This window comes from Suricata suricatta, chromosome 2 (genome assembly GCF_006229205.1).
Source record: "Suricata suricatta isolate VVHF042 chromosome 2, meerkat_22Aug2017_6uvM2_HiC, whole genome shotgun sequence".
Taxonomy (NCBI): Eukaryota; Metazoa; Chordata; class Mammalia; order Carnivora; family Herpestidae; genus Suricata; species Suricata suricatta.
This window is the reverse complement of record NC_043701.1, coordinates 158,325,908-158,342,364: the sequence shown is the minus strand read 5'-3', so window position 1 is coordinate 158,342,364 and position 16,457 is coordinate 158,325,908. Positions and strand designations below refer to the sequence as shown.

Sequence of the window (16,457 nt, the reverse complement as noted above, 5' to 3'; positions counted from 1 at the left end):
TGACATGCAGAAGAATGAATCTGGACCACTTTCTTACGCCATACACAAAAATAAACTCAAAATGGATGAAAGACCTAAATGTAACACAGGAAGCCATCAAAATCCTAGAGGAGAAAGCAGACAAAAACCTCTTTGACCTTGGCCACAGCAACTTCTTATTCAACACTCTCCAGAGGCAAGGGAAACAAAAGCAAAAATGAACTATTGGGACCCCATCAAAATAAAAAGCTGCTGCACAGTGAAGGAAACGTTCAGCAAAACTAAAAGGCAATTGATGGGAGAAGATACTTGCAAATGACATATCAGATAAAGGGTTAGTATCTAAAGTCTATAAAGAACTTAGCAAACTGAACACCCATAAAGCAAATAATCCAGTGAAGAAATGGGCAAAAGACATGAATAGACATGTCCAAAGAAGACATACAGAGGGCAAATAGACACATGAAAAGAATGCTCAACACCACTCATCATCCAGGAAATACAAATCTAAATCACAATGAGATACCACCTCACACCGGTCAGAATGGCTAACATTAACACTCGGGCAACAAAAGATGTTGGAGAAAGAGGATCTCTTTTGCACTGCTGGTGGGAATGCAAACTGGTGCAGCCACTCTGGAAAACAGTATGGAGGTTCCTCAAAAAATTAAAAATATACTGGGGCACCTGGGTGGCTGGGTCGGTTAAGCATCCGACTTTGGCTCAGGTCATTATCTAGCAGTTCGTGGATTCCAGCCCTGGTCAGGCTCTGTGCTGATAGTTCAGAGCCTGGAGCCTGTTTCAGATTCTGTGTCTCCCTCTCTCTCTGCCCCTCCCTTGCTCGCACTCTGTCTCTGTCTCAAAAATAAATAAACATTAAAAAAATTAAATATAGAACTACCCTATGACCCAGCAATTGCACTATTAGGCATTTATCCAAGGGATACCGGTGTGCTGTTTCAAAGGGGCACATGCCCCCCAATGTTTACAGCAGCACTACTGACAATGGCCAAAGTATGGAAAGAGCCCAAATGTCCAATCACAGATGAACGGATAAAGTAGATGTGGTATATATATATACAATGGAATATTACTCAGCAATCAAAAAGAATAAAATCTTGCCATTTGCAACTACATGGATGGAGCTGGAGGGTATTATGCTAAGCAAAATTAGTCAGAGAAAGACAAATATCATATGACTTCACTCATATGATAACTTTAAGATACTAAACAGATGAACATAAGAGAAGGGAAGCAAAAATAATATAAAAACAGGGAGGTGGACAAAACATAAGAGACTCTTAAATATGGAGAAGAAACAGAGGGTTTCTGGAGGGGTTGTGGGAAGGGGGGATGGGCTAAATGGGTAAGGGGCATTAAGGAATCTACTCCTGAAATCATTGTTGCACTATATGCTAACTTGGATGCAAATTAAATAAACTTATTTTATGTATTTTTATACGTTTATTTTATTTATTTATTTATTTTATTTTGAGAGAAAGAGACAGAGCATTAGTGGGGAGGGTCAGAGAGAGAAGGAAACACAGAATCTGAAGTAGGCTCCAGGCTTTGAGCAAGCATTCAGCACAGGCCGATGTGGGGCTCGAACCCACCAACCATGAGATCATGACCTGAGCTGAAGTCGGACACTTAAACAACTGAGCCACTGAGGCACCCCAATAAACTTTTTAAAAAAGGCAAATATCATCTTATTATTATTATGAAAATAGTTTTGGCCTAATTTTGGCCTCACAGACTCCCCTGGAAAGGTCTCAGGAACTCCCACTGTGTCAGTAAACACTTTGACAACCAATGCTGTAATGTGACATTCTTTTTCTCTGGAACATCCATCTGCTTCTCTATTCCTCCCCCTTCTCTTCTATGACATGACTTCCCAGTTCTTAAGAACTCAACAATTCTTGTAATACTCACAGTCATTTGAAAAGGCCTCCTCCTTCTGTTTTACAATGTGGAATGTCATTATCCCTTTAAGCAGTTTGTTTATATTCCAGTATGAACTCCTAAGACTCCTATTTGTTTGTTCCACCTCTGCACTTAGTCTATCAGTTTCCCAAGAGCAGACACCTTATCTGCAATATCTCCAAACTGTCACAATGTTCCTTGCATTTCTCTGACATGTATTAGCCAACACGAACTGGTTGGTCCTAGAGCTCACCCTGTGGAGCTGCAGGTGTGTGAACTCCTCTGTCTTTATTAGCTGTCTACTATACATACTTCACATCAATTGGCCTCCTTCTCAGAAACGTTCAATGGCTTTCCAATGCATCCTGTCTTCCTCCTGGGTTCCTGTCAAGATAAGCAACTTTACAACTCTAATCTGTCTGCAACTCAACTTTGCTTTTCCCTTTTCTTAGAAGTCTCCATGTGTACATTGGCAGAAAAATGTCACTTGACATTTGAACACAAGGGAGTAAGAAAGGACCAGGCAGTAGTTTTGCTACACTTCCCATATGAGTCTTTGCTCAATGGTTGCATCCAGCACGAAGTCTCCATTTTTCTCATCATGCATACAAATGAGTAACTCAAAAACAATTTTCCCCTTTAGGAAGTAATAGTATCACATCTTTCTAGAACTCTGACCTCTTGTGATATAATCAGGCTTCTTACACTTTGCAAATACTGAAGGTCCTCCTTTGTCTAGGCTCCTGACATGGATGGATCAATGGTCCTTTCTTGCATTTGTGACTTGCAGTCCTGGTCTTAGCCGTCATTATCAATTACCTGCACTGCTGGACTCTCCTGCTTTGCTGTTATTATACTAGGTTAATCCCTAAAGAGGACCTAAATCTCAAGAGAAAAGTTCCAAAAGCTTTGGAATCCCTCACACCCAGTTTCCCAGGAGAGAGCTGATTTACTATCACACATATTTACCCCTCTACACACATACACACATACCCCCTTTCTATTTAAGAAACCTGATTTCCCTCTAATCAATGCTGAGTCAATGAAAAGAAAGTTACTCACAGATACATCACCCAGAGTAAAACTGAAGACAGTGGCTTTCACTGCCATTATCCTGAAGACATTACTAGTATTAGGGCAGTAACTGACCAAACCACTACTCAGCATACAAAATCAACACTGATTATATCACTTCTGGAGTTCAAACAGAACTCAGCAACACACCAAAAGTCCCCATCAGCAGGGAGCTACCAGCTTCTTACTGAATTTCATCATAGTCTTTCAACTCCATTCAAGACTCAGAACCAAATATAGTAACATTATATGGAAAGTAGCTGTGCATGACTGATGATAGTAATACATACCCAGGAAAGCATCTTGTAAGGTTATTGCTTATCTCCTAACAAGATTAATCAGAGCAGTCAGAGCATTTATAATTTAAAGCTTTGTTTATAAATACTTTTAACACTGTTAAAGGACAAGTAAGTGAATAAAAGAATAAATGTCAACAAATGCAAGTAAACGCCTTCAATTTCACCAGCAAAAATCTCTGAATGGTTCTATTGTACATAAGAAGTCTGAATTTCATCAGCATATCCTGAAGCTTATTTTTTTTAATGTTTATTCATTTTTGAGAGATGGAGAGAGACAGAGCATGAGTGAGGGAGGGGCAGAGAAAGAGGGAGACACAGAATCTGAAGCAGGCCCTGGGCTCTGAGCTGTCAGCACAGAGCCGATACGGGGCTTGAACCCACAAGACCACGAGATCATGACCTAAGCTGAAGTCAGACAAAACCTTAACTGACTGAGCCACCCAGGCACCCCTGAAGCTTATCATTTTTAGCCTAATAAAAAGCAATGTCTCTTTTCAACTTGCTTTAAACAGAATTGAAACTCCAAAGGAAAGTCAGTACTGGAACCCACTGCTGATGCAAAACCTCTTACTCATAGTTATACCCAGATGGCAAAGGAATATGAAGTTATCACCTCTCAAAAGCTACCAAAGACATTCTCCAGAACAGTAAACCTGACAAAAATTTCCCCTCTAATGAAGACAGTAGTGAGATTACAAAAAAGTGAATCATACTGAACATTAAGGTTAAGAAGAAATGTAATGAATATACAGAACATTTAAGTAAGGATAGTTTACCATTTGCCTTGCACTATATATATGATACATGCTAAAAGGGCCCCTTGTACTAAAAATTATTAATACATTTTAACAATTTACGTAGCACCCAGGGGTAAAACTTTCCGATATGGGAATATCCCCTATCTGTCCAATGGGATAGCCACTGGCCACAACGGGATAGCTGTAGCCAGTGCACACCTGAAATGTGATTAGTACAAGTGAAGAACTGAATTTATTTTAATTAATTTAAATTTAAATAGCCATTGTGGCAAGTGGCTACCTGCTGGATAGATACCACAGTGTAAACACTAATTTTTGATGAATAAATGAATAATCAATACTTAAGTATAAAATATGTATTAAGTCTGATGAAATTGATAGAGCACATCTTATAACATGGCACATGGCAGATAAACAGTTGATTACAATATATCTAACAAAAATTATTTTTTAAAATATTTTTAATGTTTATATTTATTTTTGAGAGAGAAACAGAGCATGAGTGGGGGAGGGGCAGAGAGAGAGGGAGACACAGAATCCGAAGTAGGCTCTAGGCTCTGAGCTGTCAGCACAGAGCATGATGCGGGGCTCAAACTCCTCAAATGCGAGATCAGAACCTGAGCGGAAGTCAGATGCTTCACCGACTGAGCCACCCCGATGCCCCTAACAAAAATTATTCTTAAAAATAGCCTTGCTATGCATGTAAGGGTAAGAGGGAAACCTCTGTACTTCCACTTAGGTTAGCTGTGAACCGAAAATTCTAAAAAATAAAGTCTATTAAAAACAAAAACAGCTCTTCGGGCACCTGGGTGGCTCAGTCGGTTAAGCGTCCAGCTTCGGCTCAGGTCATGATCTCACGGGTCGTGGGTTCAAGCCCCGCATCAGGCTCTGTGCTGACAGCTAGCTCAGAGCCTGGAGCCTGCTTCAGATTCTGTATCTCCCTCTCTCTCTCTGACCCTCCCCTCTCATGCTGTCTCTAAATAAATAAATAAATAAATAAATAAATAAATAAATAAATAAATAAATAAAACATATAAAAAAACCCAGCTCTGGATTCTATCCTTACTGATACTCTATCACTCTCTAAATTTATCTTTTCTTAAATTCTAGTTCTGATGCAAACTTCCTCCTTTCTCCTTCCAGAAGCAATATGAGTAGATGTTCATACTAAACAAAAAAAGATACAACAACCCTTCAGTTTTCAAACTACTGAGGGAAAACCCTCATGCGGACTTCTAAAATCCTGGGTCATATTGCCTGGAGGTGATATGCTAGCTCCACCAATGGCTGAAAAAATTTCAAATTAAAATATTTTTTTTCTAATACAGACTACTGACCTAATTTCATCATATGAATCAGAACAAGTTGAAAAGATATCACTTTGTATTACATGCAATATAAAAATCAGAGCCATAAACATGTATCCTAATTTTTTGTAAGCTGTTGAACTAAAGTGTTTCCATCAATTCCTTATTATTTGCTTGGATCATTTTATCGTCAGCTTGTGCTCACCAGAGCTTAATCAATAGCAGCAGCCAGAAAAAAAAAATTCTGGAAGGAAAATTTGAAATGGATATAATGCTGCCCATTATCTTCAGTGTATATCTGGAGGGCAGAAAATGGAATTAGAAAACAGAAAAATCAAATTTATTTCAAACAATAAGACTTAACCCCCCATGATGCACTAGTTGGTCCTAGAAGCTTTTCTCTTTTAATCCAAATGACAAAACTATAAGGCAAGCATTTGTATCTCTACTTTATACAACAAGAAAATGAGATTTAAGAATACAGGACCTGACCCAACTATTGAATGATGGGCTGTTTGGCTCTAAAATTAATCCTCTTTCCCTACACCACAATACTTCCTCTTCAAATCAATATAACTGAATCTTACAGCAATGGTTCTCAAATTAGGCTGCACAGTAGAATCACCTCTAGAAGAAGTTCAATTATTTGCCTTTTTTAAAGGTACCCCAATGATTTAGATACACAAAATTTGAAAACCACTGATTTAACATAATTATTAGACTTGTAACAGAGAAGTTTTAATAAAATGTGTAGAACTGCTTAACACTATAGAAATGGTCTGCAGAAATTTTGAATTATTAGTCAACTTTTAATAAATTTCCTTTCTCCTGCTTCACTTGTCAAGATGCCAGCATATTTTTATTGACTATTATCATCAGCGTTCCCACATCTAATGACCAGCACACCCTTCTTACTACTACCATCTAATTTGTTGTTTACCTGCTGTGTTCTGAGACAGGAGAAAACCAAGCTAATTAAAAAAGTGTGTAAAATAAAAGCAAACACATTCTATGGGAAAGCCTATCTAATCAGTAAAGTACATGAGACTGTATATAGTTCATGAACTTAGTGATATCAACTTTAGTTACTCAGGGGCCTCTTCTAATGAACTTCTGATTCTTTGTTCCTGATTCTACGTAGTTACATATAAACTATTCTCTCATTGGGAAATAATTATTCCTTCACATCTGCCTCCCTAACTAGATTATGGACCCGACGAGTTCAGGAGCCACATTTTATTCATCTTTGTACCTTAGCATGTACAACAGTGTCATGCACACAGCAAGCTCTCAATGAATATTTGCTTTCAAAATGACTCAAAGGGACTGCCATGAGTGAAAGGTGATGATATACAGCGATTTGTGGCAATATGCATGTACCCTTTCACTAAAGAGTAGGAGCTCTAGGCTATACGGCTGCTGGTTATTCAACCAGAGCATTACAGGTTATCAGAACTTTGGTGGTAACGTAACATAGGCGCAGTCTGTATGTCCCTTAGCTATGCAGTTAATCTGTTGCTGCTAACTTAAGTATTTATCAGATCTGGCTACTTGGGATAGAATAGTAGACAGGAACTATCAAATCACTGTATCTCCCACATATCCTTCAAATGTATTTACTTCTCTCCATTGTCATTGCTTCCACCCAAGTTCAGGTGACCATTGTCTCTCTATTGGAGAATTCCAAACTATCTCCCTCCTTTCATGTTTATTCCACAATGCCACCAAAGTAAGCTTTTTTCATTTTTAAAAAGTTTTTATTTATTTATTTATTTAGAGACAAAGAGTGTGAGCAGAAGAGGGTCAGAGAGAGAGAGGGAGGGAGAAGGGGAAAGAGAGAAAGACAGAGAACATCCCAAGCAGACTCTGCACTGTCAGCCTGAAACCCACATGGGGCTCAAACTCACAAACTGTGAGATCATAATCTGAGCCAAAATCAATAATTGGACGCTTAACCGACTAAGCCACCCAGGTACCCCAAGACAGCCAATGCTGAACTTATGGTCCCTTTTACCCCTCGACTTTTAGTTATGTGAACCAATAAACTATCTTATTATTTAAGTCAGTTTGTCACTTGTAGTCCAAAGCCTCCTTATACTGTCTGAGAAGGAATACAGAGGAAATCATGTTGATGATGAACACAACATGTCATCATTTCATTTTGTAGCCTAATTAAAAATTAACCTCAAATAAAATAGCAAACTGAATCACCATTATAAAATATAGATCTTCAATGCAACTGGTAAGGCATTAAAGCTATATCAAATAATTCAGATGTATTTTCTATTAAAAAAAAAGGTATTCAGATCTCACTGGATGGAATTAACAGTAAATTAGACTTTATAGAAGAAAATACTAATGACCTGGAATGCACAGAAAAATAAAATATCCAGAAAGAAACACAGAGAGAGAAAAGACTTAAAAAAAAAAAAAAAAAAAAGAATGAGCAGTGAGAAAGCTTCACATGGTTCAGTGTATATGTGATTGGAGACACCAGAGAAATGGAAGAGGAAAGGAAAAAATATTTGAAGAAATAATGGTCAAAATTCTGAGTTTGATTAAAAAGTATAAATCCATAGATCTAAGAATCAGCATATCATAAGCAAAAGAACCATGAAGAAAACTACATCAAGGCACATTATAATCAAATTGTTTGAAACCAGTGATAAAATCTAAAAAGCAACCAGAGGCAAGACACATGAAAGACAGAAAAACAAGACTTAAAAATTATAGCAGACTTTTCCTCAGAAAGAATGTAAGTCAGGAGACAGTAGAACAGCGTTTTTAAAGTAATGAAAGAAAAAAATAGATCAACCTAGAGTTCCCTACCCAAAGAATTTTTTTTTAAAGTTTGTTTATTTATTTTGAGAGAGATCAAGAGAGAGTGGGGGAGGGGCAGAGAACGAGGGGGACAGAGGATCTGAAGCAGGCTCTGTGCTGACAACAGAGAGTCCGATGCAGGATTTGAACCCACGGGCTGTGAGATTATGACCTGAGCCGAAGTCAGATACTTAACCAACTTAGCCACCCAGACATCCCCCAAACAAATATTTTTTAAAAGGAAAGCAAAATGACTTTTTCGGTCACAGAAATTGGAAGAATTCACCAACTACAAACTCATACTACTACCAAAGTTGTTAAAAGACGTCCATTAGACAAAATGGACATTACACCAGGTGAAAATATGCAGTACAAAGAAGAATGAAGAGACCCGGAAATGGTAAATACACCAGCCTTTTTTTTTCTTATTTTTGAAATCTCTTTAAACAACTGAAAAAAAAAAAAGACAACTGAATGTTTAAAGCAAAAATAAGAACAATATATGAAGGAGTTTATAACACATGCAGAAAGAAGATATGTGACAATAATGGTACAAAGGCCTAGGGGAAAAGGTAAAGAGGTGCACAGGAAGAGGGAGTATATAACTTGAAGACAGACTATGGTAAGTTAAAGACATATTATAAAACCTAAATCATAAAGCAACCACTAAAATAAAAATAAAAACAGAAAAAAGAAACCCAGAATTATACCTACTAAGCCAAAAAAGAGATAAAATGGAATATTAAAAATGTACTCAATTCTAAAGAAGGGAAGGAGGAAGAGCAAACAAAGAGCAGATGTGACAAGCAGAAAACAAACAGCAAGACAGATTTAAACCTAAGTGTAATTAATAATCACATGAAATTCAAAGAGTCTAAACACTTCAAATAAAAGGCAGACATTCAGACTGGATAAAAAGCAGTTATTTATAAAAAGACTGGACAGGGGCGCCTGGGTGGCTCAGTCGGTTAAGCCTCCGGCTTCGGCTCAGGTCAGATCTCACGTTCATGGGTTCGAGCCCCGCGTCAGGCTCTGTGCTGACAGCTAGCTCAGAGCCTGGAGCCTGCTTCTGGTTCTGTGTCTCCTTCTCTCTCTGCCCCTCCCCCTCTCATGCTCTGTCTCTCTCTGTATTAAAAATAAATAAAACATTAAAAAAATTTAAAAAAAAAAAAGACTGGACAGATATGAAATATAAAGACATAAAGGCTAAAACTAAAAGGATGGAAAAACATCTATAATGCTAGCACGGCTCAAAAGAAAGCTGAATTATATTAATACCAGACTAGTAGATTTCAGGCCAAAGAATATAATCAAGGACAAAAAGAGTCATTTAATAATGAAAAAGGGTCAATTCATCAAGAATACATAACAGTCCTAAACATTTATGCATCCATTAAGTCAGTCCACCAAAACAAGAATATAGAAAGATGCCATTCATGGTGAAAATGTAACATCAGCATTCCTGAATCAAAAGTGAACACTGCCAAAATGGAGCTTAAGATCCTCTTAATGTAATAAGTGGCATACAATTTTACTAATAAAAGTGCAGTATTTCCCAAAAGGGTCAAAGGTAGTACTGTGTGATATGTCAAAATGTTTATGACTTCAATGCCAAATCTGATCAAAGTGATCTAAAGTTGACTCACCTTTCATATTGCCTATCACGTGGCAGTGAAGCACCCCAATGTCGAAAGTCCATGATTAACATAAGTAAAAGGAGGCAGGATATGAAGAAGAGTCCTAGGAATGCCACCCTCTGACGGGGAAATGGGTTCACTGTGGGCACAGTGAAGTACCAGGAGGCTGGGCAGAGGTAGGAAAAACTGATCCTGAAATGAGACAAACATTAGTAAGAAAAGTCTCTACAGTTGAGTGCTTAAAAAAAAAAACAAAAAACAAAAAAGGTTTTTAAAGCGTATTAAAGCCCTTTCTGATAAAGGCAAAAATTTATGTCACCACAAGTCTATAGATATAGATGTGCTTTTGGTCTCTGGGGCGCCTGGGTGGCTCAGTCGGTTAAGCGTCCAGCTTCAGCTCAGGTCATGATCTCATGGTTCGTGGGTTCAAGCCCTGCGTCAGGCTCTGTGCTGACAGCTAGCTCACAGCCTAGAGCCTGTCTTCGGATTCTGTGTCTCCCTCTCTCTGACACTCCCCTCCTCACACTCTCTCAAAAATTAAAAAAAAATAATAAAAAATTTTAGAAAAGGGCCTATATGATTCATAGTGCTTCTACTATAAATCAGAAAAGCCTTATCTGCTCTTTTCCCAATATCTGCACTTCTGGGTATAATTCAAAGAATTCTAATTCTCATGTTTATGAAAAGATCACCAGTCTCCCTGGTCATTCTCACAACCCTGAAGAATCAGAGCAACTACAACATTCCCACCAAGAATGATGTCAAATAACTGGATATTCTGAATATTTGTTCAACTAATTAAAAAATATTTTAAAAGGTAACATATGCATATGAAACCAATTTAAAAGGATATATCGTAGAAAATGAGTCTTTTGCCTTAACCCACCATTTCCTACTGAAAGGCAAGCACTGCTTCCCAGTTTCTATGTATATTTCCAGGGACAGTCTATGTTTACACAAGCACAGATATATATCACATATGACAATATACATGTGTCTATCTCATTTCCCTGGTTTTACCCGGTACCTACTGTTTGGCATCTTTGCCCACTTACTCTCTTTGACAACTGTTTCATTTGGTACATGTAGATCCACATTAATCTTTTCTGAAAGTTCCAGAGAATCACACCATATGGATATACATATTCAACTATTAAGTTCACTTCCTGTATTGATTCAAAAGGACTTCAGTCTACTTTCAAATATAAAGAAAAAAAAATCTTTGTTTAACCTCTTCAACAAGCAAGGAGATTCACTCAAATGGAAATCCGAAAGAACATGACATTTTAGCACTTTCCGGAGCTGAGCAAGCACTCGCTCCACCACCCTGAGGTTATGGGCTGGAAACTATGGTAACATTTGCCTTCCAAAAAAAAAGTAACTTTGATCTTCTCTGCATCCATCCGAGCAAGCTGCGCAGTCCAGAAGCAGCACTAGGACGAACCTCACGTGTAAAAACCTCCCAGAGCCCCTCAACCTACCTGCCACCCCCAACTGCGCCCCAATTGAGCCCCTAGCTGAGGAGAAAATGTGCAGCCTTACCTAGCCATGGGATCCCTTCAGTGGTCTCAGTGCCTGTCACCTCCTTTTCTTTTTGCCCTGAGAAATTGGTCTCCTTGTTTCAGGCATCTCCTAAGTCTGCAGCCTGTTAAGAGTTCGTTGGGTTTCAGGCTTACCTCCAGCAGTGCCCACAGGACAAGACCTCCGAGGGAAGGCCAAGGCGCCCACCCACTCCAGATGCGTCCGCTCTGGTTCCTGGGGCCCAGCTGGCTCTAAGCCGGCTCCCGGGGAGCCGGGCGTTCACGAGGAACCGGCGCCCCCCAGGTGGCAGGGGTTGGAAGGCCCATTCTCCCTCCCCGCCTCGCCCAGCCCCGCGACCCTCCCGCGCTCGCACTCACGGGTCGAGAGGCCCGCAGTTTCCCCTGGCACCGTTCCGCTCGGTCCAGAGCGGTTCCCCGAGGCCTTTAGCCCAGCCAGAAAGAAACCTAGGCAGGCGGCGGCGCCACGTCCCCAAGGAAACCGCAGGGAGCCAATGACTGACAGGAGAACCGCGGAGAAAGGCCCACCCTCCACCCAGCGGGAGCCGCCGGGGAACTAGCTCCACCAGCCCCACGTCCGTTCGCCAGAGTGGCCAATCTCCAAGAGCATTCGGCCTCTAATTCCCGCCCCGGGATTTCCACCGCGTCCAATCCGGAAGGGCGTCATGCCGTAGCTCCGCCTCGATGGGCCCTCAGTGAGCACGCAGGTGAGAGGTTTTGAGCCGTGGGAGGAGGATCTGCGCCAGCTGCCCTCTCGGCGGCGCGATTTCTCAGCTGACAGCTTTCGATGCTGCCGCTTCCAGAGTGCTGCAGCTCCGGTGGGTGGATCTCGGGAGTGGCCGCGAGAGAAGTGTATCCCTTTCCCACAACCAATTGGTGGTATTGTGTCCACCAACCCTGATCGGCGGAATCAAACCTTCGCTATAGCCTCCTAGACTCATGCCTTGGCCTCCTTGTCTTGTCCTGTTAGAGAAGCATAAACTGGAGACAATATCGTCTACACCGAAGCGCTTATGTCTATTCATTCAGCATTCATTGAATGTGTGTGTGCCATACATGAGCCACTGTGCCCCTGCTTTCCCGGACCTTACAGTAATACATACAAAGGTAATGTTTCCTTAATGTTTTTCCTCCTTGCTTACACCAGCCGTTTCTCTCATTTCCAGGGGTGAGTCATTTGGACAGGATAAAGTCCAAGTCCTTACAAACACTGCATATACGTGGCCGTCCACGACCCGCCCATGCAGCTTCTGCTGCTGCTGCTCACCTCCCTTACTATACCTCAGCAAGGCACATATATCTGTGGCTTCTGCTCTCTTAAGTTTTGCTTATTTGACCTCCTCCACCCTTTCATCTGCCTTGAATACCCTTACCCCCTTAGCCAAGCCAACTCATACTCATCCTATACTACTCTCAACTTAAGGGGCACCTCCCCTAAAAGTCTTACCTGACCTTCAACCCCGTCATCTATACCTATTGTTTCTCTTGCCATATTGAATTACGATTTATTTGTCTGTCTGTCCCAATAGACAGAATATGCTTGAAGGCATAACTTGCCTTTCCCCTTCAATTCTCAGTTCTCTTTTCTTCTTTGTCTTTCAATCCCTACTCTGCATCAGGTGTTGTATTTCATCGGAGCCTCCAGAAATCACATTGGGCAGAATAGTTGCATAAGGTTAGGATTACCTGCAAAATTATACAAATACCAGGTATTTTTATTATTCCAGGGCCTAGTTCAGGTAGACATGGGAAAAACTCAACAAATGTTTTGGAATATACATTTTAAAATTCTTTTTTTAAGTTTTATTTATTTAAGTAATCTCTACACCCAGCATGGGGCTCAAACTCACAACCTTGAGATCAAGAGGCCCATTCTCTTCTGAATGAGCCAGGCAGGTACCGTATATTTTTTTAATTCTTCAATTTGCCTGCCAACTGTGCAGTTCTGTCTAATCTATGTATATTTCAAACTCCAGTGGTCCATTAAATAGGTAATTTTGAGTGGAAATGGAATTCCTTTTTATGTTTTAAATAGTACTTAATTCCTATGATTTATGAATTATATTAACAGAGCTTAAAGGCACATTGAAACATCTTCTAACTTACATTTCATAACTACTGTTATAAAACAGAAAGAAACCTACATTTTAATCCCAATACCTCATACTTTCTTTGCCCATTTCATTTGACAATATTTCCTTCAGTAAGTCCACACGCCTTCAGTAATTTGTAGAGCATGATTCCTTACAAAAGCCCACAATGCTTATCTGATTAACAGCTCACAGGGCTGAGTTCTGAGGTTTCCAGTCAGGAGGCCAAAAAAAGTGGGTTGAGATCATTTCCCCATCCCGTTTGTTGTAACTCTCAACATGTTGAAACCAATCACAGAAATCCGTATTTCAAAAGAAGTCTTTAACTGCTTTTTAAAGACTTGTCTACAGTTACATTTACAATTTTCTCAAGAGGTCCTTGACTCTACCCAGCTCTGAGCAAAATCAGCGAAACCAGTCCCATGCTCAGTATCAGTTGTCTATATCACTTTATTTCTCCTTAGTTCTCCTTCATTCCATAGTCCATCCTCCCCTAATCGCTAAAGGAGTTGAAGTTCTGTGGTCTTCACTCTCCCTTCCAAGTTTACTCATCTTTCTTCATGTGCCATGTAGGTACCTCATTGTCCACGACCAGTCATAGTCTCTCCACTCTTAACTTTATTCACCCAAACCTCCTCCAGTCCTATTCCAACTTGGATGAACTACCGTGTGATTCACCCAAGCAGAAATCTGCAAGTCATTTTAGAATTTCTTCCTTGTACTTCCTTTGTGCTGTAGGAGAGCAAAATTTGCCACCCCAAAATGTGTCTGTAATGTGTCTCTTTAGCATGTGGATTATTTAATGGTGATTATTTTTAACAAAGAGAAGGCTCAGCACGAACTTTTCAACCCCGCCCCCCCCCCACACAAATTGCCTAAAAGAATTTAGAGAGAGGACCTGCTCCAGGAAGGGAGCTAACCCCATAAATAACTACAGTATAATATGAACTAGGTGCATTAGACAGAGAGGAAGTTAGCAAAGTCTGTTTATTAGAATTCCTTTCTGTGTCCCATTTTTTCTGTCTGGCCCAGAAAACATTTGTTTACCAAACATTTACTCTTTTTCATCTTCCTGTGAATTGTTCTCCTTCCACTGGAAGTCCCAGCTCAGAATGACAGAGAAGCCTCAGTTGCCTGGGGCCGTTGGCTGGCTCAGTCCGTTAAGTGGCCAACTTTGGCTTCGATCATGATCTCACAGTTTGTGGATTCAAGCCCCCCACATTGGGCTCTATGCTGACAGGTCAGAGCCTGGAGCCTTTTCAGATTCTGTGTGTGTGTGTCTCTCTCTGCCCCTCCCCTATTCATGCTGTTTCTCTCTGTCTAAATAATAAATAAAAACATAAGAAAAAAATTTTAAAAAGAAGAAGCCTCAATTGCCTGACTACCTGTGGCCCTCATAGTCTCATGGGATCCTTATCTGTACATAATTAAATTTGATTTTCTCTTGTTAATCTGTCTCATTTCAATTTAATTCTTAGATCAGCCAAAAGAATCTTGAAGGACATAGAAATTTTTTTTCCTCCACAACACCTATTTCATCCAGTTAGTGACTAGTTGTCCTTAATTCAAATGCCTAAAATCCTCTGCAAAATCTTCTGATGAAGCCTTGTAGCTAAAGTCTCATGGCCCTCCTTAGTGCCCCTCCATTCTGATATAGTGAAATATAATCATGCTAATTCCTGTTTTAAAATCCTTGTGTTTCCCCATCCCAATGGGATATAGTCCAATTTCCTTAGCATGGAGTAGCAGATTTTGCTAACGGGCTACCCAAAACACCACCTTATTAACAGAATCCCAATTTTTTCCTGTAACCACACTGCTATGCTTGGCCATGTGCTTAAAGAGTACTAGGCTCCAACCCCAGCCCCACGGAGTAAACTGTGAAAGGGCTAAGTCAATCATGGTGTTCCACTCCCTAACCAAATATTGAGCATGGGCATATGTTGCAATTCTAGCCAAAGATACTGAAGGGAAGCAGCTATTGGGAGGAATGGGAGGAGGGAAAATATTTCTGGGAGAGGTTTTCCCCAATTTAAAAAGATTATAAAAAGTTGACATAATGAGAGCGAGAAGAGAGAGCCCCTTTTCTACCCCCAGAAGTAATCTTAAGGATATGATTCCTGGAGCTTCTGTAGCCATCTTACAGCCATAAGGTGGGGTAGTCACGGTGGGGAAGCCTGGGAGTAACAGAATAGAAACACAGAAAAATCCTGGTGGTTGGAAACATCATTAACATCATTGCTACCTTAACCAACCCAGGAGCAGCCCCACCTATGAACTTACTATTTGAGATACTAAATTTGTTACTGCTCTTACTTTTTAGTCAGTTGACTCAGTGAGTTCTGTCACCTGGACTCTCCTAACTGATATATGTGGCTTCCAGTGGCTGATATGATCTAGCCCCCACATCCTCTGAGCTCACCAACAAGTATTCTCACTCATAGCCCTGACATATTTACAGTTCTAAGAATTATACCTTCTCTTACCTTTGAGCCTTTGTACTTGCTATTGTTTCTGCAAAAATGACTTTCCTTCATTTCTTTACCAAATGAAGTCCTGCTTATTCTTCAAAACCCAGTTCACATGTCATCTGTGAGCTTCCCCAATGTGCCGAGGGGCTTCTTTTTCTCTGCTCTTGTACCACTTTGCCCATGGATGCTTCTATCAGGGCAAGAATAATTGTTTTAAAGGCCAGCAGCAGTGCAAGTGGACCTGCTACCAGTTGGCCTGGTAGGAAGTCAGAGTAGCTAGGTTTTGGACCCTAATGGGTATGTTTGGTCAGGGAAAGTAGGATCCCCTGGGCTTAGCCTGGATGGGAGTGGTTTAGACCAAGAAGATTCTAATTACTTACAGGATTTTGAGCATTCCCTCCAGAGACTAGGTTTGGGGAGCCCTGGTAAGAAAACAGAAAAATACATGAAAAAAAGGGGGACCTGTGCAAGGTTCCCATAGACAAGACTGAAGAGAACCACCCATGAGGAGGTTCCTGCATTATTTTTCTATAGCTGCATCACAGATTACCCCAAAACTTA

General features: G+C 40.3%; 2 protein-coding genes across 2 annotated transcripts in view; one reads left to right on the top strand and one right to left on the bottom strand.

Annotated features, from left to right (window-relative positions):
- ENTPD7 (ectonucleoside triphosphate diphosphohydrolase 7) overlaps positions 1–11,881 on the bottom strand; it is a 42,732-nt gene extending 30,851 nt beyond the window's left edge. Inside the window, exons 1-3 of the mRNA XM_029932355.1 lie at positions 11,696–11,881; positions 11,340–11,442; positions 9,807–9,989 (exon numbers count right to left, since the gene is read on the bottom strand). Of these exons, the coding sequence (XP_029788215.1) occupies positions 9,807–9,989; positions 11,340–11,347 (191 nt within the window). The 5' untranslated portion in view covers positions 11,348–11,442; positions 11,696–11,881. The remainder of the gene's footprint in view (positions 1–9,806; positions 9,990–11,339; positions 11,443–11,695) is intronic.
- A 140-nt stretch (positions 11,882–12,021) lies between these two features.
- The window catches only part of SLC25A28 (solute carrier family 25 member 28), a 30,897-nt gene continuing 26,461 nt past the window's right edge, over positions 12,022–16,457 (top strand). The window contains exon 1 of the mRNA XM_029932359.1: positions 12,022–12,042. The gene's annotated coding sequence lies outside the window, so the exon portion shown is untranslated. The remainder of the gene's footprint in view (positions 12,043–16,457) is intronic.